Here is a 24,283-nt window from a genome sequence, read left to right on the forward strand (position 1 = left end):
GAAGAATATGAGGAATGTGTTCACCTTGCTGAACCTTCTCCAGGGCGCTGACGTCCTCCACGGTGTGAAGCATCCCTGGGGACAGAACAAGAATGACACGCTTAGATTTAAGCAGCAGGCTTCACAGACACATTGAAATGTACAGAGGTGCCATGGAGGTATGATAAGAAAAATGAGGTTAGAATACTGATTCAGGAAAAAGGGGCGAGCAGTAGGGGTGTGCCGGCTTTAGAGGATGCAAGGTACAGACACATTAAATGGGGATTTAAGTTGTGGAGCTTTGGGCTCTAACTGATCCTAAAGAGTCCTAAAACTAGTGTGTATAAAAGATGTGTGAGAGTCAAAGATGTTACATAGTCTGTGTGTTGGATTAGATTTAGACAAAGCGAGTTCCCTGCAAGCATGTAAACAAGTATAATGTGTAGTGGGGGGGATACAAGGGATATTTTAAATTGGATTACGCTGCAGCTGAGTTCAGAACAACATCCCACAAGCACTGTAATGCCTCTTTTAATGTCTTGTCATATTTGGCCAGTGCCTTTACAGAACAAAGCATTCTACCCTATATCCGCTCATGGCACTAATTTGATTAGAAGTAAAATTGTATTGGCCCAAATACTTAATGCAGCAATAACGTAGAGAAATTCATCAAGTGACGGGAAAGTATCGGCAATGTCCTCTAATGATGCCAAACCATAACAAACGCACTGTGGTATAATCACAGCAGCAGTGGAGAATGAGTTCTATACCAATTCATTCCCTGCGTATTGGCCTAATGTGATGAGTTTTATATGAAGACTTTGTCTAACTGTGCCATCGGCAGCGTATTCAAATGCATACATAACAAGCACAAAGAATAATCGTCTATTCCTCCAAAAGGCTTTCACATTATGTTTCAATTGAATTCCCCTCCTATTTTATTTCTAGACTTATTTCTGTTTTATTTGACAGTCGCTGATGTTTTGTGCCAAAGTTCCACAACTTAACTGGAGCTTCTTCAAACATAAGATTATTACAGATAGCTTTTATAGAGAAAAGCATTTAAACACAAATAAAACATCTGACCATAATCCACATGAATGATTATAGTGGGTCGGCTATGATAATAAACTATGGAATGGCTACGGAGGACAACAGTATATGTCTTTGTTATTTATGGAATTTTTTTCTATTGTATTGATAAACTGGAATAAAATTTACTATTGTGAACAACCGTGTAGCTTGCAGCTCAGGTTAAGTGATAAGATCTGTCTGTCGATCTCTGACCTGGCAGAACAGCAAGGTTCCAAGAATGAGGTAGAGATCCAAGAAGATGGAAACACAACTCAAGTGTCAGATGGAGAATCTGTGTTTCCTGCGTTCCTGCAGAGGCCTCTTGTTTTCTAACTAATAACTGGTGCTCACCCATTAGTGAGGCTGTGAAACGCATCAGGACTCGCTGGTCCTGCTGCAGCAGCTCCCTCATGGCCCCTGGAGAACACTTCAGCACCTCAGTGATACCAGACAGGGCGAAGGACTTCCTCACTGACTGTACAACACAGACACACGTAGGGAGAAGGGTTCAATAAAACCAGTACAAACAAGTGACTGGGAGTGGACGTGTTAGTGGATAATAATCATCTTTAGCTTAACATTCACCATCTGGCCAAATGAACATAGTGGAATGATTCACTTTTATGTCAATAAGACGAGCCGGGCTCTTACTGCCATGTCGTCACTCTCGATCATCTCCATGACACAGGCCACGCAGACCAGCAGCCCCCCGCTCTCTGAGGTCACCAGGCTGCGGCTCCACTTGGGGTCGTGTCTGAAGTGGATCTTATCATGGACGATTTCCCTGCTGGTCATTTCTGTCCCGTCACCTGAAGGAAGCAAACGCACAACCTGGCTGATCAACACAAGTTGAAAAGTGCAACTCACACAGGTGGAAAACAAGCTAGCTAGCTAGCTAGCTACTGTAACGAGCTCACAGGGAAGCAGTTTATTTGTTAGCTCGCTAATTACCAGCTGATTAGCAACTTACCTGAACTGTGCTAGAAAAGTTATGATGATGCCCTCAGCTACGATATGTGCATTTAATTTAGTTAATTAGATGGATAAATTTATGAAGGAGATCAAAATCACATGAGTGATGCAAAATGGCGCCATTAGCCTACAATCCCCCTTTTCAATCAAAACTTTATTGAACACTTTTGTTTTAGTGTACATAAAAAACGTGTAAAAGTAAAAAGTACTAGAGCACTGATAATATATTCCTCCTTAAAAAAAAAACACAAGTTTATTAAAATTAATGAATAATACCAAAATATATCTTGAGGGGTTAGGTAATGATAGATGTCCATGCTGTTTATTTTTCTACACTATTAAAAAGTGATAAAGATGGTGCATTCAGCGAGTCTTTATTCAGTGGACCTCTTCAGATTAAAAGGTTAATTAAAGAGCTAAACCGAATGAGGAGGAACGTGAAGCTGTTTCCAAACCGTCAGAAAAGATTCAGAGAATAAGAGACTTTACATTCTTATTCCAGCTCGACTTCTATTTTTATGTTCTTCTCAATGGTTTGTTCTCCCACTGCAGAGTTCATTTATTTAGGCAGCAGTAAAGTGCAGCCACAGTTCAAGGTGTAGAGCTCGTTATCTCACATTTCAGCCAAATGTTTATATAATTCACGTCCAAATAAAGTACCAGCACCAGTTTATACTCTAATGAACGTCAGGGGTGAATAATAAGCCGTGAGTGTGTGCGGTGGGATGCACGAGTTTGTTTTGCAGCATCACTTACTGTGAAAGCCACGATTCGGTTATCGCCATGACAACAAAAGCCTCTCGGCAAGTGAGAGACGGTCTAATGATACGAGTGTGTGTGTGTGTGGGGGGGGGGGGGGGGAGTGTCAGCCACGACCAACATGTCAATGTATAATCTCTCTGTGCTTAAACACAGTTCTCTGCACGACATGAAATGAAGCTCGGTGCGAGTGTGTGTTGCAGTGTGTGCATGTGTGTGTGCATGATTGTGTGCACGAGGCTGATCTCTCATAGTTCTTCAGTGTGTAACACGAGTTGCCTTTGACACAACGGCTGTGCTCCAGCAAACCCACTGAAGGCGCAGTGCACTCTGCGTGTGTGCAGGAAGTGGTCAAAGGCTTGTTAAGCTGATGAGAGGAGAGAGAGGTAGACCTGTGAAAGCAAGGGGGAAGATATTCGTTTTTTTAAAGTCTCCATCTGGACTTGAACAGGAGCTCAATCCGTCAGACTGTGCAGGTGTATTGGCCCCTGAGAGAGAGAGAGAGAGAGAGAGAGAGAGAGAGAGAGGAACCAACAGACAGAGAGACAGAGAGCCCTCCTCAGAGCTCAGGTGGGAGCCTTCTCATATATCTGTCAGCTTTATTTGACAACCGTTTCACACAGATGACTCTTCAGGGGCCCAGTGCAGCTCAGAGAGAAATGGATTCAGCTTCGGTCCGAGCACGAGCGAGGACGACTTCATAAGCCGTGACATGCAAACATTTTCCACTCCATTGCTGACCCTTTGATTTCCTGCCTCTCACTGCATATATCTTAAAGCACCTGAGTGTTGTGTCCCCCCCCCACACACACACAGTTTCTCAACAACACAGCAAGACAATTCAACAACAAACTTTAAAACCTCTAAACCACACATGTTCAACACTTACCGTGACCTTTTAACTGTCCCCATGTAAACACAGAGTTCTTATAGTTTTGTATATTCTTTTCTATGTTTATGTATTGTTTGTTTTTTTATGTATTTTTACTTTTGTTTTTATTTGTGACGCACTTTTTTAACAATGTTTAGAGATTTGCTATATAAATAAAGACATTATTAATATTAATACAGATATTATATTTAATGTGGAGCAATGTAAATTACTTCTGAAATATTATAGAACTTAATATGCAACAGAGTAGTTTTAGTAGTTTAGTATGTATATAAAAACAAGTATTAAGTATTAATAGATAAAAACAACATGTCTACAGTAACTAAGGTTTCACAAATTTCTAAGAAGAAGAAGAGAGAAGTAGGAAGAGGGCGGGACAAGGCACGTGCGGGCGCGTTCGTGCATGTGCGTGCACGTGCACATACGCGTGTTTGTGTGTGTGTGCGTGTGGAGGCAGAGTCTCTGGTGCTGCGTTCAGGTGCGTTTCACCCTCAGAGGTGAACACTCCTGAACTCGGGACGATGGATTAACTCCGATCCGCAGGTTTTTATCTCTGACAGAAAACACCATCGAGGGAAAGTGACGGTAAGAAGAGAAGGAAAGTTGTCACTCAGTATTTAACTTTTCAGGGCGAAGTTTTATTTTTCATTTTACCTGGTTTCACTTCATGGTAATTTCACTTGTTCCTAGTTTATGTTAGTTTAATATTTGTCTATGATTTTATGTCATAACGATATTCACATAGCATTCCTCAGGATTACATTAATTCAAGTTCATCCAGGATGTGTTGTATCTTGTTACTCACTTTTGAGTTGTGTTAGTTTGTTGTGTGTGTGATGCTGAATCATGCTCTTGGTGGTTTAATGTAGAAAAAGAAGCATAATCTGATTAGTTTGCAGTTTGGTAATAATCCACAACTTTAATTTATTTAACTGCAGTTGAAAGTAAGTCATATATTCCATAATCCTTCACACATATGGATGTACTGCATTATTTCCTGGTGCATTCTTAGTATTACTCATCAGATGTTTCCAAGCACAACCTGTGAGCCGTAGCATTTAGCAGAGATAAAAAAAAAAAGAACTTCACCACAGTGTGAGATACTGACGTGCAACAAAAACCACAGTGAATCAATGAGTCTATTAATACATCAGCTCGGTTTCATTTTAATTGTGCACGTCTCCCTCCTGCTCTTGTGGCTGTTATTCACTCAGCTGTAGACACTTCTCCTCCCAGGTGTTTTGCCTTGTCGCCTCTCTTGTGTTGCCTCAAAAAAAGAAGCTAAACACTGAAGCTAAATCTCCTCTTTCAAATGTCTCGTCAGCACTTTCCACGACTGATGTAAGACATAACAAACAAAGAGGGCAAGACTCCACACCAATAACACGGGCTGGTATAACCCCCCATACCCCAGCATCCCCCCCCCCCCTAAAGACAGACACATGCACACTCTGCAGGCCACTGAGTCACACAGTGAGGTAGCATGTGCAGTGGTAATGTGTCACCTGTGAGATTTGGCGTCATTGTGGCCGGAGACATCTCATTGTGTCCTCAGATAGCACCAGCAGCCAGGGGAGTATTCATTCTCATGCAGGGACAGGGGCACCACTCAGGGGCCGGTCTGGACTTGATAGAGGGATGAAATTTAGAAAAAGCCCCCGAAATTTGAGGCGATCCACTTTCCCCTTTGGACGGGAAAGCGGTGATGAGACAGAGACATGACAAAGTTTTATTATCCTGTGTTTTGATAAAGATGCTCTTCGGATGTGAAAGCTTGGGGCGTCCTATCTGTAGGGCTGTGAAAAGAGAAGGAAGACAAAACATGAGAGAGGACACTTGTTGACTTTGTTAAGGAGACAAAAAACTATGCCACATTGATATTGAGATTGCCATTTATTTGGCTTTGCTACATGAGAAAGTTAATGTAGGGTTGTTGGCTCTGTGGCTCTGAGAGATTCCATTCAGAGCAAATAGAAAACCTGGGCCACATCATAGAAAAGTAGAGAAAAGGACAAGAAGGCAAACTAGTTAATGCTTCAAGGCGCTTTCTCATCTTGCAACTTTTATCTATTCATCCACCCACACAACAGCTCCCTATGTACTCGTCCTTCAAGTCAGTTTGCTTTTAATGTAGAATAATGGGTGTGAGTCTGACTGTATATTTTGTCCTTTTTTATTCCCTTCTCTCTACCTCTCGTTTCATTTTCACTCCTCCAGACTTGTAATGACTTTCAGCTCTTTCCACCTTCCTCCAGTCTTCTCATCTCGTCTTCCCTCTCCAATCCTTCTCTCCATGAACTAACCAATCCGTCACACCTTCAACTAGTTCTTCACTCTCTCCAACGTGTCTCCATTCTCCTGTTCTTCCTCTCCTCTCCTCTACCTCTTCTGTCATGTCTGTATCCATGAGGAACCCCCCGCAGCGCCGGCGCTCTCTGGGTCCCGTCTCACCCAAACGTTTATACAGAAACCTGTCCGTCAGACTGAGGGGTGGAGAGTCATCTGTTTCCGGGGAAGTGGACAAACTCAAGCACCTCAGCAAGTCTGCAGACGCTGTAAGATATATTCTAATTGTCATTTTGAGGGGAGGTGCAGTGTCTGAAATGAAATGTCCTGTCCTCTTGACTGGGTTTTCATTATAGCTGATATATACAGTTTTAATGTGAATTCCCAGGGGAGGCTTTGATTCATGATTTGATTTATGGTTATATGTCCTAATTACAGTCTCAGCCACTCCCTCCTCCTTTGGAAAGTAAACCTCCTTCCTCTCTGGTCAAATAAATCTATGAACCTTCTTTTTCTATCTGTCTCCCTCACCCTGCCGTGTCCTCCTCTCTCTCTCTCTTGCTCCCTACCTCCTGCTCCCCATAAGTACACCACCCTTTGGGAGGCCGTGGAGAACGAGGACACTTTGGCTGTACAAAGCTTGCTATCCAGAGACCACATCAGCAGTGGAGGAAGAGGAGGAGTAGGAGCAAGCCTATGGGAGAGGGGAGAGAGGAAAGAAAGGGACTGGGAGAGAGAGCGGGTGAAGGGGGTGAACAGGATGAGCGAGCAGGGCCTGGTTCCCCTGGACGTGGCGGCCCTCACGCACAACTCCCCTCTGCTCCATGTGCTGACGAAGGGCGGCGCAAGGCATAACCCTGTTTGTAAGTCTTATAAAATACCAAAAGTAACCACAAATCCTGTCCTGGAATGAGGTCACAAGTCCATAGTTCAATGCAAATCATATTCAGATCTTGTTCTTCCTCTCAGTGTGCCGACCAGCCGAGTGGGCACTCAAGCTGGACACTCTGGTGGCACTGGCAGGTAAAAGGGTGGAGGAGCGGAAGAAGGAGTTGATGAGGAGGACCAGCACCGGGCCTCAGGCGCAGGCTGACATCCAGAGACACATCCGCCTCTGGAGCCTCAGGCTGCAGCTCTACTGCCGCATGAGGGAGAATTTCCACAACACAGGTCAGTGGTGTTGGGTCAGCTGGTGGCGTTTCTGGGACCCGGGGCTTCGGACACAAACTGGGTTGTTTTCTTTCTGTCAACACTTTTAGTGATACAGATATTTTCTGTCCTCCTCGAACTCTGTCTCAACAAGTTAGAACTATTATCTTTCTAAGGTCCTGCATCACTGCTGACAAAATGCTGCAGTCATCAGGTATTCAGCCCAACGACTGTCTTAAGTTTCAGTGACTTCTCGACTGAACTCCTCGGTGGCCTCTCGAAAGTTTCTCTCCAACTCGTTTCACCTCATTCAAAATTCAGCGTACTGCCTTGCTTCAACCTTTCTAAACTCTTCCACGCCCGCTACACCTCCACCAGCTGCCTGTGGCTGCATACATTTAATACCTTGTTGTTAGTGTACACACACACGCAAACAAGTAAAAGTATCCACCTCTGCAGTACCTCCAAGAAGTGGCTTGATGTTACCTCTGTGTAGGTGGGTATTTCTCCGAACAATTATCATCCATAATATTATTACCATCCACGGTAGATTAACCAGATTGTGAAACGTTGTTAGCTGCTCCATAGAGACCACAAGAAACACTACACTACCCAGAATCCTAAGGTGCAATAGCAACGTTTGCTGTTAACATGCAAATGTTTAACCACAACCATGAACAATCATGTTTGCCACGATCAAATCCTTTCATCGTTTTGCGTTAAGAAAGAGCAACCAGGATTTCTCATGAATCCTGTCGGTAACAAAGCCGATACCACATCGCTGGCAACAGTAATGTTACACAACTTACACACCTACACAAGAAGAAGACACAACTACAAAATATTACAACACTACGGGATGTGTAGTATTTTCTCAGACGTTAATGGGAAAAAGGATTCGGAAACTTACATCCAGAACCAGAGCCGTTCTAAAAGTGGGTTCTCGATGTTACGCTCCATTGGGCCTCTAGGTTTCCCCGCCCCAACCGGCTCAACTCATCTCTCCATTGGTTCAAACCCATGTTTTTTTTCAGAATGATGTGATAATGTCCCCCTCTGCACTTACTCTAATTGCTCCGTATAAACATCTCTGCTTTGCTCTTATTTCATTTCTGGATAAAGCACTTCCAGTTTTCTTCCCTGACTGCTTTATGATGACAGTGTTACTGTAGAGAGGCGGCTGAGCACAATAGCTGAGTCGCTGCTCACCATTAATTAATTTAACGACCAACATAAACGTGTCATCTGTCAGATCTGTGTGAGGGCAACGGTTTAATAATCAAATAACAACAGAGGTGGCGGCTGTTTGAATCAGGCAGAGTTCATCTGCTGCACAGTTGTCGGCGGCTGTTATAATTCATCACTGCTCAGTTTGAACTCTGCTCTGTCTCCCACATGTTTCCCCCAGAGCTCCCCGGCCCCCCCACTCACGTGTCCATCGTGGTGACCAGCACGTCCTCGTTGTTTGTGACCATCAAGGAGCCGGAGGGTGACAACATAGGGCTCATCACACGCTACAGAGGTAGGTGATTGATAACAGGAGTTTTGATTTACCATGGATGGATAGATAAATAGCTGCATTGAGCTTGAAAGAACTACCAGAGGCCTGTTGCCTGCTAATGTTAGCTAGTGTGTGGATAGATAAAGGAATTGATGGAATATTTGCTGATTGGTCCAACAGGTATAACACTTCTGTATTTATTCATCTAGTTTGCTTCACACGTAGTTTTACGACCTCCAGATTAAGGCCAGATTAAGCGCAGGTGCAACAAGTCCCCGACAGTGTAGAACACTAGAGTCCTTACTTCTGCACGGGGCGGGGGGGGTCGAGTTAAGCCTGAGAATAATCTGTCAGTGTGTTCACAGTGGAGTGGAGCTCCTCAGACAGCTTCAAACGCATCCTGTGCTCAGCCCAAGTTACAGAGACCAAGAATCCCTCCTATAGTGTCAAGGGACTCATAACGGTAAGTCACTCTGTACACACACACACTCACACACACACACACACAGGCAATCAAACAGCAGGGCATTCACAGGTTCTAGCTGCAAACACACACACACACATAGATATACAAACATATATTTAAATAGTTTGGTGACATGTAATTATACACACACATACTGTATAATACACACACACGATAGCTCTTGACCCACACACACTGTATTTATGTCTCCCCAATCATCATCCACTGTGCTGAACCACTGAGAACACTTGTCCCACTCAACTTAACCAGATGAATTCACAATGAGAGCAGTGTGTGATTTGCTTTGTCCCGGGAACGGAGGATTCATGAGGTTAATGCATGGTAATAATGTGGTGGTCTGGTGCTTCTCTAAATGCAGGGAGTGCATTACTTTGTTAGAGTGAGTGCCTACAATGTGAAAGGATGGGGTCCGCCTCAGTGCTCCGCTCCAGCCAGCGCTGCCCCCTCCAGTGAGTATACTGAACTGCAAACTTGGATGAATGTGGAGTTTCCACCGTGAAGGGGCTCCGTTCTGTGTTCTCTTTGTCCCTGTGTCATGAAATCATTTGGCTGACACCAAGCGTGATGTGATTCCACTCAAGGCTGCTAGATTAATGAATTATTAAAGGTGGCCTTGTGAGTCAGTGGGCCTTGTCTCCATGGCACTCAGAGTTAGAATTCAGCTCATAATCTTTCTTGCATTGCAACTTTTGCAATGGCAATTTCATTTATATTGAACATTTTATTTACAGAAACTCACGCTACACTAAACAAACCCCCTTAAAAGTTATATAGCGAGAAACAGATGTAAAGGTGTTAACAACATGTCAGCCCCTCTTTTTTATTGCATTACTTTCCTCTTTATATGTGATTATGACTATTTGAAAAGAAAATGAAAGTGATGGTTTCTCTCTTGCCTCCCCTGCAGGTTGGAGGGAGTGCATCGGTGTGAAGTCACAGTCCAGAAACCACGAGGGTCTAGTGAGGAAACTGCTGGAAGACGCCAGAGAGCCACAATACAGAGGATACTGCATAGGTAACACTCAGATTATAAAGATCACTTATATCTAGGTTCTGACTTCATACCGTAAAAATTCATATTTGTTATGTTGGAGTTTTACAATATTTGCTTTCAGTGTTATATAGTATCCTAAAAATCACTGAATAGAACAAAATCTGTCTTACTTTTAGTATTTAAATCTATTACTCTTCTCTGTGCACTTTGCCTATATCTCAAGTTTCTAAAGGAAAATATAAAAGTCAAATGGAATTGATTTTATTTTCAGAGTATTGTTGACACCTCATGTTTTTGTTCCTTGTTTTGTCCGTACATGAATAAATGAATACACTGAAATGTCAGAAAACATATTGAATAACAGTTACATTGCAGCTCATTTGTAAACCTTTTCACCACCTTCACCCAGTCAGAGCGTTTGCAGTGAATCTATTTTGGCAGATAAAGTGATTCTCCTCCCATGTGATCCTCCTCACCTTCTCTCCACAGAGAGCTCGAAGCCCCAGAGTCCGAGCAAACGTCTGTCTGTGTCTCGAGGCATCAAACAACTCTTCCAGTCTGCCACCAAGTTTGTTCGCCTCCTACAAAGGTAGCGCTCCATCTGTCTTACCTGCCCAAATTACCGGGAGGGTTTGGGTGTCAGGGCATTGGGAGTGATGTGATTACAGCAGAAAAGTGAGTCCCAGCTCCGAGTTTGTTCAGCTTATTGAAGAAAGAGCAGAGGTGGCTCTGAAGTTGCTGCAGCCGCAAGATTGATGATGATGATGAGTCACAAGTGACAGGTCCAGACTGAACTGTCACTTACTTATAGTGGAGCACATTTAGCACATCACAGTAGATAAATGGGACGGCTCTGACGGAGGAGAAGGGAGCGCAGCTGTTATAGAGTGGAGCCCCAGCAATACTTTAAATCAAGTAGAAGTTAACAAGACACACATGAAACTAATGAAGGTGGGACAGATAATCAATATAGGTTCGATATCAGACAACAAAAGAAAGACCAGATATTCAAAACAAAAGTACAAACATGAGGAGACATTAGTCCTAAAAACGTAAATCAAAAGTCCAAAAGCCTTTCAAAAGCTCAAATATAAATCTGAATATTTGATTACCTGTTCATTTTTCTGTTGATGATTTGATTTCATCTGTGTGTTTGGTCTCTTCTCATTTTGATCGGAATAGGGGCGTGTACTTGGCAACTGTGTTCTACCACAAGGAAAACATCCTGGTGACGGCAGAAGATCAAATCCCGCTGGTGGAGATCCAGTGCTGCTCCACCTCCATCACCCATGACTTCTTGTGGTTTGCTAAGGTGAACTGTTTGTGTTATCTACTCAGTCGTTGTGTTATTTGAATTGAAGTTTGAAATCGATGGAAACTGTATATGTTCTCTTGCAGTTGTCCTGTGCCTGGCAACAAGTGCCCTGGCTCCAGCAGGCGCTGTTCTCTGCACACTCCTCCCCCTCCTCCCTCCTCCAGAACAGGCACAACATTTTAAGAGCCGTTTCCCAGCTGCAGGTAGGAAGTTAAGCGGCTTACTCAGCACAATCAGAATTATTACAATGGGTTAATTGCTTTTTTAATTACCTCTTTACATCACTTCTTTCTCCTACTCTCCCGACCGCTGCCTCTATCACCGGCTCCAAACCTGTGCCCCCCACAACCTCAGATTCACTGCATTAATCCCTGACATCCTCATTTCTATTCATTCATGCATCCTCATACTTTTGTTTCACCTCCTCTCACCACCTTTCTCTACCCTCAGTCTTCACTGGGAACGATGGACCTGGGCCAGGTGCACTACGAACCAGTGAAAGACCGGCAGGGCAACGTACTCCTGGTGACTCTGAAGGAGTTCCCGAGTCTTCCCAGGTGAGTCTGAGCCTTTTGTTTCATTCTGTTAATCCCTCAGTTTTTATTCCCTCCACATAGAGCCCATGAGGATTCTAACTCTAACTCTAACTCCCCTCCCAGTCCTCCTGATCCTCCACTCCACTGGATGCCTTTGACCCGTCTGGAAAAGAACCGCAGCAGAACTCCTCTCCTGCCTGAGCCCACCGCCATGGACATGCTCTTCGAACAGCTCAGGGTAAAGCTGGATATTTATTTGTGTTTGTGAATGTGTGTAAAATAAGAGACACAACATCTTTCATCGTGGACACACAGCTACGTTCAGCAGAATTGATTGAACACTCAAGTCATTTTGTTTGAGTGTTCTCGCCACTATATTATTCAGCCATGTTTGTGCACAACTGAAACAACCCCAGACATGCACTTGAATAAATGAACCCACAACAAAACAAAACAAGATGAGATGAAGGAAACAGAGAGGCCTCTCAACACTCCATCTGAATAACGTCTCTTCAAATCAGCAACAACATGTGTCTCTCTGTTGGGCAGGAGAAGCTGTCCCTCCACAGGCACAGCATCCAGTGGGCCCAGCCGGGTCTGTACGTGGGCATCCTGAAACTGTGCAGCTCGGTAGAACAGATCCGGGTCCTGGTGCCTCAGAGGCTGCCCAATCTGCTGTGCCACACGCGGGTCCGACACAACGCCCACGTGTCCAGGTAACACGAGCACTGCTGATCCCATCCAAAGTCCTCTCGTGCAAATCATACTTTTATCATTGACAAGCGCTCTCCAAAGCAAACTGTACCAGGGGTGTACAGCTTTAAAAAGGATATTGCAAAGTAAGTTGTTTTGAAATTACAAAGGAAGACAATAATGCGCAGTTTAAAGGTTCAGTGTGTAGGATTTAGTGACATCTAGTGGTGAAGTGGCATGTGGCAGCTGAACACCCCTAACATCACCCTCCCGTTGCAAACATGAGAGAGAACCTGTGGAAACCTTCAGTTTGAGTTTAGTTTGTCCAGTTTGGGCTCCTGTAAATAACATGGCGGCCTCCGTAGAGAAGACCTGCTCCAGATGTAAATGTAAAATATTTAAATATGAAGGGTCTATTCTAGGGCCACTAGAGTTAATGGGCCACAATGTACAGAATGCAGATGTTTTCTACCTCCTTTTCATATTGATGTTTAATTCGCTGCATTGTTGTGCCACAGAGAAGAGTGGGCGTGGCTCCAGAGTCACGTTTACACCGCGACCAGTGGCAGCAACCAGAACCTGTTCAGCGGCGAGGACGAGAGCCTGATGGAGAACAGTGGACTGGTGGAGTTCATCAGGTCCCTGAGAGCCGCCATCACACATCTGCTGACCAAGCTCAACATCCCCCTCTACAGGGTGAGACTCCTCTCAAACAGCCGCCTTCTACAAGCTCCTTTAAGCCGGCATGTTGATATTCTGTTGTGCCGTGTCCCCCATAGGCCTACCAGTATGGCGTGTACACTCGTGAGCTGCTGCAGTTTGGAGAAAAACTGTCTGTGCTGCTGCTGCTGCCTCCCAGTGAGGACTTCAGCTCCAGTTACTGGCCCCTGATGGGCACCAAGGAGCCTGGCCTCACCATGCCTCTGCAGACCTTTGAGCTCGGTAGGACAAACGACCGCGGTCCATAGATGGAAGTTCTCTTTGACACATTTTCTCTCCTTTTTGATGATGAGATTTCTCTTTCTTTTTCATCCCCAGTTCACTTCTGGACGTATGAACGCGACTTCCTGACCCAGTACTGCCAGGTCTGGGTGAGGCTGGAGCTGGACACACATCTGGCCCAGCAGGCTCTGCGGGAGGCGCTGGACACCAAGGAGGTGCAGGAGGCCCGAGAGAGGCTGAACTGCATCACCGACCTTGCCCATGTGAGATCATGAACGCACATTTAGCCTCAATGAGGGAGATTAATAAGAGATAAGGCTTTAACTACATTTGACCAATCACTGAAGCCACCCAACAGATTAAATAACCTGTGTTTTCTTGCTTTGTCAGCGTCTGGACTTTGTGTGGAGGGACGCCCGCTGGATCATGGACTGTCTACAGTGCGTTCGGTCCAAGCAGTGGGTGGGGGCGGTGCCTCTGGGTCTGGTGATGGGCGGAGACCCACCGCCACGTCCTGATGGCGAGGACGAGGAGGAGAGCTCGAACGTCAGACTGACGTGGCCCAATCGGATGCAAGTACAGAGAGCCAATACAGGTACGAGGATGATGTGGGTGTAGATAAGACGCAAACGGTTAAATCTTATAATCGCTCTTCATATATGGAGACAAACTCCAGGAAATGTACAGACCAAAATGTCCAGACATTTTCTTGACTGATGCTGTAAATCAGGGACTAAGACTTTTTTCCTGTTTCCCTTTCAGAGAGTTTAGTCAGTTCGACTCAACCAAACGTCGTCACTGCGGAGGTCTCCCCTCCAGCAGGAATCACGGTCGCTACTGAAGGGTTTGCCAAACTGGCATCAATGGAGGGCGTGGCAAAGGGAGGTTACCCTGTGGACATCACCGGCCAATCAACGGCGGACATAACCAACATTGGCCCGTCTGAAATATGTGCAACAGCTTTAATCGAGTCTGGACTAGAGCCTGGTGCCGTCGCACAAATGGACGTAGGGTTCACAGTTCTGGACGCGCAGGAGGCATACAACAATGAACAGGACTTTCCTGCCAGGATCACTGAGGTAATCCGACCGATGGAGATGTCGGAGTTAGTGGACATCCTGCCGACACTGAGTCTCATCGAGGAGGAGATCTCCATTGGTCCGCCCACATCATCAGTCATAGACGTGCTGGAGAGCTTTGGACTGGGGATCGATGAAAACAACACGTTGTTCGACTTGGGGAACTCAGGCTTGATCAGCGGAGCCGGGAGTCTCTCCCAACACAACCTGCTCTCTAACAACAGCAGTGAGGTCCACGGTGAGAATGTGGCGTCACAAGAACAGGATGCGTCGGCTTCTCGCGGCGTGTCCAGAGCCACTGGTGGTGACTTTCCAGTGAGAAACCAAGTGGAGTGGGACAGACCCTCCAACAGCTCATCCTGATATCGACTCAACCAGCAACTACTTTGAACTTGTGTCCTTTTGAAACCACAGTGGGCTGCCCGTCACTGGTATGTAGAGTTTTAGGTTTGGAAATTACTTTGGATCAGTTCCAGTTTATCTGGATGCTAAAGCCCCTTTAGGCTACATCCATACTACAATGTTTTCCTGTGAAAACTCTGCTGCAGTTACACCGGGCGTCCAGACTACTCCGGAGTTGTAGAGCCGCTAAAACAGAGAAGTTTGGAAACTCTGCTGGCGCCTTTTTAGTTTTAAAACTCTGGGGCTGCGTCAGAGTCTGGACGAGCAGAAACAGAGAAGTTTGGAAAAAGAAGATGTAGACACACAACTTGCTGATTGGGTCTTTTCAGTCACTCCATCCACACTACTGTTATGAATAAAAACGTGGTAGTATGGTTGTAGCCATATTGAAAGTGGAATTTACTTGATCATCATCATCATCATCATCGCCTTCCTACGAGCTGTAGCAGAGGCTTTCTTTTACCAATTCGTTAACACTTTCAAAACAGGTCCTCATGCAAAGACCAAAAATCTCTCTGTTCACCTGAGCTAGACAAAAGTAAAACATCTGTTCACAGCTGTATGAATCTCTGATTGAACCGTTTGAGGCTCCTTTGCACAAATCTTCGGTCGCTCTTCATCCACCTGTTTAAAAGATGCCACGTCTGTTTTTCTCTTTGAGAACATGGATCAAAGTCCACAATACTTACATCATATATACACTGAATTGTGTAAATAAAGGATCCTTAACAGGGATTCAGTGACCTCTAGGGGTCTTCAGAGGTACTGCCAAATTTCTGTCTAAACATTCGAAAATCTAACTTTGCTTGAAAAGGCAGAGACAATCCTTTACATACACATGATGATAAACTAGTCAGTTATGTTTAATAGTAATATTTAAATTTAACTTGAACGTGAAAGTGCACTGCAGCAGGGTCACATCTAAAGTAATATCAGACATCTTTTGTGCTTCTTGGGCTCCAACTGTGATGGTGAAACATGTAACAGACACACAAATGACAGTGAGTCTGAACTTCTTTATGTTGATGTTTTTTGTATTTTGTTGTACACTGTGTAACAAGTGATTGAAGGGAAATTGTGATGTGTGATATTTGCTTTTGTCGCAGGTGTGGACAGTTTGTGTTTCTCTGTGTGTTAACCGCCTGGAAAAAGGGGCGTGTGGAAAAAAGTGTTGAAGCAATGGAGAAAAAACTGTTACAGGGTAATGTCCGGTCCAGCAGAGCTTCTTGTATGCAAAGACTCAAATACTAGCAGTTCTATCACATGACCATCCATCACACTCACTACAGCGTGGGGGGAAGGGGGGGGGGGTGAGAACAAGTTACTGATTTTTGGGGCTAGTAATAAAAAACAACTCAAAGCTGAAAGACTGTGATTCTGATTTATTTGACTTCTGTTAGTTATTAATTGATTAATTGATTTTTTTGTTTTATCCTGCTCATTAAAGAGTGGCACCGATGGAATTAGATTATACCGCCCTCCAGTGGTCAGAGTAGAAACTGCAACAGCAAATTCCGTTTTCTAATAGCAGGACGTCTATTTCACTAACGTGACATTAGCAGGACTCGCAGTGAAAACATGTGGATGCCCAGTTAGTCACTGGTGTAGAAACCAGTCTCCTCTATTCAATAACTTATTTAGTGTTGTAGTTTTTAGGTTTTTGTTTTGGAGGCGGAGTGGAGCATCTCTCTCTCATCACAGGACTGCGACAGATGCGCAGCTGCTTCTAGCGGTTTTGTGGAAATAGATAAAAAAAGATAATTCAAAGGAAAAGTGCATCTGAAAACACACGAGGTATTTTATAGTCGTTGAATCGGCGTCAGGATGAAGGTTGTTGTTTTTAAATCACAGCTCGTCTGTTGGGATGTCGTCATCTGAAAGTGCTGCGTCACATGAAGGTATGTGGATTTACTGTCATCACTATCATCACTGTCATTAAGACTGAAATGTATACGATGACAACTATTTTAAATATACATCATACAAACCAAACAGCCTGTGGTCCTTACAATTTTAAATAAATAAAAATAGCCCAAATAACAAATATAATAACCATCATTGTAAATGTACTTTAAATATTTACCACTGAAATCTAATCCTTAAATGCAAGTTGTCTACATATAAAGGCTGACTTGAGATATCGTGTTCAAGAGGCTGAATACATGTTGTGTGAGGTCACAGTGACCTGGACCTATGACCTTTGATCACCCAAATATAAATCAGTTAAGCCGTGAGACTAAGTGAACATTTGTCCTGAATTTAAAACAGAGAAAATGTTTTTTTAAAGGTCACATTGATCTTTGACAATCAAATTTAAATCAGTTCATCCTTGAGTCCAACTGATTGTTTGTAAAAAATTTTAAGAAATTCCCTTATGACGTTCTTGAGATGTTCAGATAACCTGATAACGTCCGGGCACTGGCTGTCCCCAGAGGCATAAACACATCATCCCTATTATATAGAACCAAAACAATGATTATTATTATTATTTGCTCCACAGTCTGTGCAGCCTCATCCCCACCACCAGGGGCCGAATCCCTGAGGCTCGTCCTGCTGGGGAGGACGGGAACAGGCCGGAGTTCCTCGGGCAACACCATCCTGGGCAGGTCGGCTTTCTGGGCCGACGTGTCCCCCTCTTCTGTGACCACACAATGCAAGAAGGAGACTGGGACAGTGCACGGGCGCAGCGTGTCTGTGATCGACACCCCGGGGTTCCTCCACACACGGCTCCCCCCTCAGGAGGTCATGGCGGAGGTGGGGCGCTGTGTCGTCCTGTCCTCCCCGGGACCCCATGCCTTCTTAGTCACCCTGCAGCCCAGCAGGTTCACAAAAGAGGAGAGGGACACCCTGGAGTGGATCAAGGCCACGTTTGGTCCTGAGGTCTGCAGGTTCACCGTGGTGCTGTTCACCGGGGGAGACCAGCTGCAGGGCAGACACATCGGGGACTTCCTGAAGGAGAGCAGGGAGCTGCTGGAGTTTGTCAGCAGCTGCCGTGGAGGGTACCATGTCTTCGATAACAGGGACAAGACAACAGAGTCCCCACAGTTGGAGCAGCTGCTGAAGAAGGTGGAGAAGATGCTGGAGAACAATGGAGGCGGGTGCTACAGCAACGTGATGTTTAGGGAGGCCGAGAAGGTGATCAAGGACGCACAACAGAGGATTCTGGGAGGACAACAACTGGGGTCCCCTCAGAAGTTTGCGGAGGTCAAAGAGGAGCAGGGACTAGAGTTAGAGAGGAGGAGGAGGAGGGAGGAGGAAGAGGCCAGGAAGAGGGAGGAGGGACTTTTCTGGTGCGAGCTGGTGACTGCGGTGGGGAAGGGAGCCGCAGAGGGGGCAGGGATCATGGGGGAGGACGAGGGGAAAGGGAAAGTTGTGAAGAAGGTGAAGGTGATGGAGAGGGCAGCGGCTCTGGCAGCGTCGCCGCTCTCCATCACCTCTGCTGCCAAGGTGGTGGGGGGGGCCGTGAGGGAGGGAAGCAAGGTGTTGTACAAGCACCGGAAAACGTTCCTGCACTGAGGGAAACTCGACTGCGTCACATGTGGGGGGGTTATGGTCTTTATTCAACAACTCACTCATTCCACTGTGTGTCACACATCAGATTTGTCTTAACACTGATGCACCAGCACTTTCAGCCCACACTGCCAATGCATGTGTGTGTGTGTGTGTTGGGGGAGTTTACAGAAGGGTAAACATTCTGGTGAGTTTCAGTCCAAAGAACAACACCACACCCTTTTAGTTGACTGAAGTCATGTGTTATAATAAAATAAATGTCATAGCAATTGTGTGCAATTCGCCTTTGTGTCAGTAACACGCTCTACAGACATTTTACAGATATTGAAAACGCCTTGATGTCGGATTTTACCTCAACACAACAGGACAGTCAAAGACCCGGGGAGGACAAGAACACATGTTTCACTAAAGCTTCTCAGCAGCTGTTGGTTCCATCTTTGGTTCCATTGAGGAAAAATACAAATGAATTAAGCCCTTTTTTTCTCCCATGAAGAAACTTTACATGTTTGATACAAAAATACAACGATGACTAAAGAGGAAACAGTCAAAGTTAACATAGTTGGCAATTAGGAAAAATGATGCTTGCACATCATGGTTAGTAAAGAGTGTGTCATCACATAATCAAAGAGGAAGACACTCAATGGACGATTACAGGGTCCACATTTACAAATAGGTTTATATGTGTAATTACTGTAAATCCTTAGGAAAGACCAGTGGTGTCTAGAAGTGTTTGGGAACTCTCCAACAGGAAAAACTGGATCTGTAGCTACACTGTGTGGCAATTAAAGCTCAACACAATGTGATTGAGAGCTGTACAAAAAGGCTACCGCAACTTTCAGGCACATAATTTTGTGGATTATCTCTCTGCAGCTAAAGAGGGGGAACTAAAGACCGACACACAGTTTGCATAGTGTTACTCTTTTCAGGGACACAGCTCAAGTTACACATTACCGTCTTACAAGAACAAACAAAAATACATCTCTAAATTATAAACACACACACTCGCAAAACGCACAGTCGCAAACACAAACTACAAGTCGGACAGAAATTCAATATCAAGAGTTGCAAAACTTGTTTTGGTCTTGAGAATCAGGGCAGACCTTCAGTCCCATTATTGAAAAACACGTGTACAGTTAAATGGCTGTGTTGAAATGCGGCGCGGTCGCAGGCACAGGTCGGTGGTTTGCCGAGGACTTCTGCTTTAAACCGGCATCGGCAGACTCATCTTCCCTTTTCCTCGAAGTACTGCGACAGGCAGGGGGACAGAAAGAGAAGACAAACCAGTTAGGATTTAAAAGTGAAAGTCTTCCTCTCTGTCCTCAGTTTACCAGCTGAAATAACACCCATCACTATTCACACTCATGTGACCAGATTCCTACTCATCTCTTTGTCTACCGAATAACTTAAGCCCAGGGGTGAGTTATTTATATGAATATTTCTAGAAAATATAACAACACTATAATAAAACAAATAATAAAACAGATAATAGTTAATTTTATCAACAGAAATTCAGGTGAAAGCTTCTGGATTCCTTCCACTGATCTGAAGGGATCACAGCCACAAGCCTCCACAGTCAAAAGTGTTTATACTAAATACTTTACGTTTATATCTCTACTGACCTCTTGTGACATAGAGGTAGAAGAAGTCGCAGTAGAAGATGGTCTGCACGACGCCGGACACCACCGCGATCTGGTCGAAGAAGCCCTCCGTGTGGTAACGCCACACCCAGTTGGCGATGTAGAGGGCTCGATAGAGGCCCAGGAAGAACAGGTAGTGGGTGGTGATGGACTCCGCCTCGCCAGTTTTGGTGATCATGAAGAGCTGGGGCATGATGGCCACCGCCTCCAGGAAGATGGAGAAGGTCCAGAGGATCTGGGTGGAGGCAACAGGAGGAAGACAAGAGAGTTTAGCTGTAGTCGATCTTTCAGTGGAGGCATTATAAATATGAAGTTTAGTGAGAATGATTGTTTACCTCCATCGGGGTGAAGGCGTAGTTCTCCAAGAAGGAGAGTCCGATGACGGGCACCAACAGGAACTCGATGCGGAACGTGTCATTCTCCGCGTCGAACGTGTTCCTGAAGCGCATGTAGATCAGGTACACGGTGGCATAGGACATCGCCAGGAACACCACCTGAGACCCGGGGGCAACATGGAGGAGGCCACAGTGAAACAGTGAAGGTCACATATGCAGACATTTTCTGGATCTTAGAGTCAGCAACTAACTTGTAAACTTTAAATTGAAACCGTGTGTGTATACAACAAAGAAAAGAGTTGCAGTTATCGAGTTAACCTAAAAAAAAATTGAATTTCTCACGTTACTGTCTCCTAAACTCTTTGGTCCCCGTCAGGATCCTGTAAATCAATGACTCGGGTTTTCCAGCGAGTGTTCAACAGTTTGGTCTGTTATCTCGAAGTTGAGATCTACCTCAGTAGGAAGTGAGCCACCTTCATTAAACCAAAAACTCTGAGTTAAACCTGAAGATGCCCTGATAACCACAAATCCTGCTTCATAGCACAAGCTGGTGTTGAGAGTCAAACACAGAACACATCTATATTTTCCGTCGGGTTGTGTTAGGGACAGGAAACATGTGTGTGTGTGTGTGTGTGTGTGTGTGTGTGTTTTTATCTGTGTGTTTGAGATGTCCACACTTACCTTCATGACCGTGTTGTAAGGAGAAATGAAGACGGTCAATAGGTCGAGGTACCTGGTGGTGAAAACCAGAGCAAACAGAACCTGGGACTTCCCGGAGATGCCTACAGAAAAAGAAAAGAGATTATCCATCACAACAGGACCTGTGCAGATGACGTGGTTCTGTCTCTGCTGGTTTCTGGATGAATCAGAGCAGAAAGCAGCTGAGGGGCAGAGTGGGTTTGTTCTAAAGATGTAGTCTGATGTGCAGAAGGTGGCGCAGGCAGCAGAACGCCTCGTTAACTTTGCCACGTCGCTTCCACTCCTGCAGAACTCCTCATCACCGTGCAAACACCAAACAACACGCACATCTAGAGCAGGTCTGTAAAGTGATTAGTGTGTCTGTGCACTGGTGCATGTGTAATGTGATGCAAATCCCAGTGATACCAGTAGTGTTACAGAGCAGTGGGGGTGCTGCTGTGGCGTGTGAGGCTACCTGCACAGGACCTGGACTTCCATATCTTCAGGAGCAGGAGGATGATGGCGACCAGGTGAGACGCGTCACCCGCCAGACGGAAGACGTTCATGTTGTTAACGTTGTGCTTTCAAAACAACAACAACAACAGCAACAAACAGAGTCTGGATACTAAAACAACAACAACAACAGGCCTGACACGTCCCCAGGAGACAGGACAGAGTTAGTTAGCCTCCACAAAAAAACACGCCAGTTAAAAGGCTAGCAGGACTTCCGGTTCGTCCAGCAGCGCACAGGTCGACTCCCTGGAGGACAAAGTGAGTGACGGTGGAAGTTCGGAGGTTTCTGGTCTGGGTGGCAGCAGGAGGTGCAGAGGAGAGGAGATCCAGAGGAGGTGACGTGGCTGACAGCTCACAGAGCAGGAGCTAGAATCAAGCTAACCCGGATCCGGCATAGGCGACGTTGTTCCGGCTCTGGTTTTTCAAAGTAAAACTCGCGCCTAGCCGTTACGCGCACTTGCATCTGTCGTTTACCTCCGTGCGTCTTTTCTGTAAAATGTACGTGTGTCCCGGCTGAGCTCCACGCGTGTACACCGACAAGAACAAGTCGTAGAGGGGTTTGGTTAAATTGTGATATTGTTGTATTTTGAAAAGCAAAATCCCTGCGTGTCCACCGCTGCTTGATTTTTTTCCGGTTAACCTCAGTCATCTTCAATAAGCTGAGGGTAACAGCAGGTGGCGCTAGACTGCAGGCAAAAAGCAATTGGAAGACATTTTCAATAGGTGGAACTTTATTCTATCTATCTATTTATCTATCAATCTATCTATCTATTTATCTATCAATCTATCTATCTATCTATCTATCTATCTATCTATCTATCTATCTATCTATCTATCTATCTATCTATCTATCTATCTATCTATCTATCTGAATGTACTGGCCTGGTTTAATGTAAATAGACGTAAGAATTTAATGATATAATCAGACTGTGATAATCTCAGATAATAGATTCAGTAGATGACATCAGTGTCTCATGGTAAATGATGAACAATCATCTGTAACATGTAAATATCCCATCATGCACTGAGAGGTTTGACTCTCTCCACTGACGACGTGCAGCATTCACGATTTCCAGTGTTTTAAAATACTCTCTGTCTCTTCTCCTGATGTTTCTCCACCCACCTCCCTTTCTTCTGTCCTGTGAATCACCATCAGAAACCACTCGCCCTCCATCTTTCATCACTGTGGTGTCTCCCCTCAGATCCCACCTCCTCCCCTGTCGTCCTCCTTCTCACTATAACCTACAGGTTTGCACACATCCCGCCGGGCCTGCATCCTACATTCATGTTTGATGCAGTAGAACCAGCATGGGGCACCTGAGGTCACAGAGGAAACACTGTCAGCCTACTCAGAGTGCATGTGTGGTGCATGGTGCGGATAAGTGAGGGGGCACCACACAGCCCCGGAGAGCACCGGCCTCCTTCTACACCCCTGAAGCTTCTGAACACAGAGCCTGGGCCCTTCATTTGCCACTGGGATGTTCACGCTGACTGTTGTTCCAGCAGAAGTGTTCTTATGTTTTAAACGATTCCGCTTCACTCGGCTCTTATTTGTGTTTTACTTCAGAGGAGCATGTGGCTGGAGGCAGATCAGCAGACAGGAACTGTAGAGAACATCCTGTGGACAGAGCTGACCCATATGTGCTGTAGTGATGAGGGTGTTCTGAGCAAAAGGTTACGGGAACCTAATCTGACACCCAGGCCTGATTAGTAGCTATTAATACACACACACACACACACACACACACACACACACACGTGGCCTGAAGAGTCCATCCCCCTGGTCATCTCCTCCCTGGAATGGAGGACCGTCTGAAACCCTCCATCTTCTCCCGTCCTCTGACACAACCCGTCTTCACCTCTGCTGAGGAGACTCAGGTCCCCCCCCCCCCTTCCTGTGCGTTTGTTTGCAAAGCAACATTACACAAAAACTGACAGTAAAACAATTACTGAACACCTTCGAGGTCAAGGAAAAACTTCATTATATTGTAATTAAAATACATCCCTTTCTTTATCATTGCTCGATTAGGAATATCCCGGCATATTTACAGGACTGAAATCTAGGAGTGTGTGAAGTTTGGTGCAGCTTGATTTCAGTTCAAGCGGTTTGGTGCCATGTCTGTTTGATAATCATGCATAAATGAACCAAAAGGACCTTGTGCATCATTATTATTTTTAAGGCTCTATATTCTCTCAATTCGTCACTTGATTTTTGGCATAGATCTGATTTTATTATCAGCCTGTTTACCAGTGTAACAATGAGGAAGCTGTTCAGATTCACACCGTGGATTTTCCTCCCCTCGGGCTCGGCTGCATCTACAAAGACACATTTTCTTCTCATCTGAGAAAGAATTCAGAGCAGCCGCTCGATAACGTCACCACCTTCCTCTGTTGTGGGTCGACTGCTGAGTGAGGCTGACCTGCACCAACCAGCAGACGTCTTCAGCCGTCTTTCCCAAGTGGAGGCAGTGATGCAGTACAGGGATAAATGGGAGCTGCTCTGTGAGCCTGGTTTCATATTCATATTCATATATTATACATGTGGATTCT

At 45.1% G+C, this 24,283-nt stretch overlaps 4 protein-coding genes across 4 annotated transcripts in view; 2 read left to right on the forward strand and 2 right to left on the reverse strand.

The window, feature by feature from the left end:
* LOC133970809 (meiosis inhibitor protein 1) overlaps nt 1–1,848 on the reverse strand; it is a 34,973-nt gene extending 33,125 nt beyond the window's left edge. The window contains exons 1-3 of the mRNA XM_062407867.1: nt 1,705–1,848; nt 1,405–1,528; nt 25–75 (exon numbers count right to left, since the gene is read on the reverse strand). Of these exons, the coding sequence (XP_062263851.1) occupies nt 25–75; nt 1,405–1,528; nt 1,705–1,848 (319 nt within the window). The remainder of the gene's footprint in view (nt 1–24; nt 76–1,404; nt 1,529–1,704) is intronic.
* Nucleotides 1,849–4,129: 2,281 nt separating this feature from the next.
* LOC133970692 (ankyrin repeat and fibronectin type-III domain-containing protein 1-like) lies at nt 4,130–16,362 on the forward strand. The gene is made up of 19 exons (XM_062407709.1): nt 4,130–4,261; nt 5,894–6,231; nt 6,549–6,825; nt 6,932–7,132; nt 8,520–8,633; nt 8,978–9,075; nt 9,458–9,548; nt 10,007–10,114; nt 10,583–10,682; nt 11,276–11,405; nt 11,492–11,611; nt 11,859–11,965; nt 12,068–12,182; nt 12,494–12,660; nt 13,156–13,333; nt 13,417–13,579; nt 13,676–13,842; nt 13,970–14,174; nt 14,342–16,362. Exons 2-19 carry the CDS (start codon nt 6,070–6,072, stop codon nt 15,019–15,021), a joined length of 3,183 nt encoding a protein of 1,060 aa, XP_062263693.1. The 5' UTR covers nt 4,130–4,261; nt 5,894–6,069; the 3' UTR covers nt 15,022–16,362.
* A 293-nt stretch (nt 16,363–16,655) lies between these two features.
* LOC133970757 (GTPase IMAP family member 4-like) lies at nt 16,656–18,584 on the forward strand. Its single transcript, XM_062407808.1, has 2 exons — nt 16,656–16,958; nt 17,561–18,584. Exons 1-2 carry the CDS (start codon nt 16,925–16,927, stop codon nt 18,574–18,576), a joined length of 1,050 nt encoding a protein of 349 aa, XP_062263792.1. The 5' UTR covers nt 16,656–16,924; the 3' UTR covers nt 18,577–18,584.
* Nucleotides 18,585–18,597: 13 nt separating this feature from the next.
* Nucleotides 18,598–22,103, reverse strand: LOC133970780 (ER lumen protein-retaining receptor 3). Its single transcript, XM_062407833.1, has 5 exons — nt 21,696–22,103; nt 21,224–21,324; nt 20,543–20,701; nt 20,190–20,442; nt 18,598–19,815 (listed from the first exon to the last, which is right to left on the reverse strand). Exons 1-5 carry the CDS (start codon nt 21,784–21,786, stop codon nt 19,772–19,774), a joined length of 648 nt encoding a protein of 215 aa, XP_062263817.1. The 5' UTR covers nt 21,787–22,103; the 3' UTR covers nt 18,598–19,771.
* Nucleotides 22,104–24,283: the final 2,180 nt, after the last annotated feature.

The sequence above is a fragment of the Platichthys flesus genome, chromosome 16 (assembly GCF_949316205.1).
Source record: "Platichthys flesus chromosome 16, fPlaFle2.1, whole genome shotgun sequence".
Classification (NCBI taxonomy): domain Eukaryota; kingdom Metazoa; phylum Chordata; class Actinopteri; order Pleuronectiformes; family Pleuronectidae; genus Platichthys; species Platichthys flesus.

Coding starts and splice junctions, on each gene's coding strand:
- LOC133970692 (XM_062407709.1), top strand. CDS start 6,070: ATGTCTGTATCCATGAGGAACCCCCCGCAGCGCCGGCGCTCTCTGGGT. Junction 10,683..11,275: donor TTTGTTCGCCTCCTACAAAG/GTAGCGCTCCAT, acceptor TGATCGGAATAG/GGGCGTGTACTTGGCAACTG. Junction 12,183..12,493: donor TGCTCTTCGAACAGCTCAGG/GTAAAGCTGGAT, acceptor TCTGTTGGGCAG/GAGAAGCTGTCCCTCCACAG.
- LOC133970757 (XM_062407808.1), top strand. CDS start 16,925: ATGTCGTCATCTGAAAGTGCTGCGTCACATGAAG. Junction 16,959..17,560: donor AAGTGCTGCGTCACATGAAG/GTATGTGGATTT, acceptor TTTGCTCCACAG/TCTGTGCAGCCTCATCCCCA.
- LOC133970780 (XM_062407833.1), bottom strand. CDS start 21,786: ATGAACGTCTTCCGTCTGGCGGGTGACGCGTCTCACCTGGTCGCCATC. Junction 21,325..21,695: donor GAAGTCCAGGTCCTGTGCAG/GTAGCCTCACAC, acceptor CTTTTTCTGTAG/GCATCTCCGGGAAGTCCCAG. Junction 20,443..20,542: donor ACGCCTTCACCCCGATGGAG/GTAAACAATCAT, acceptor GCCTCCACCCAG/ATCCTCTGGACCTTCTCCAT.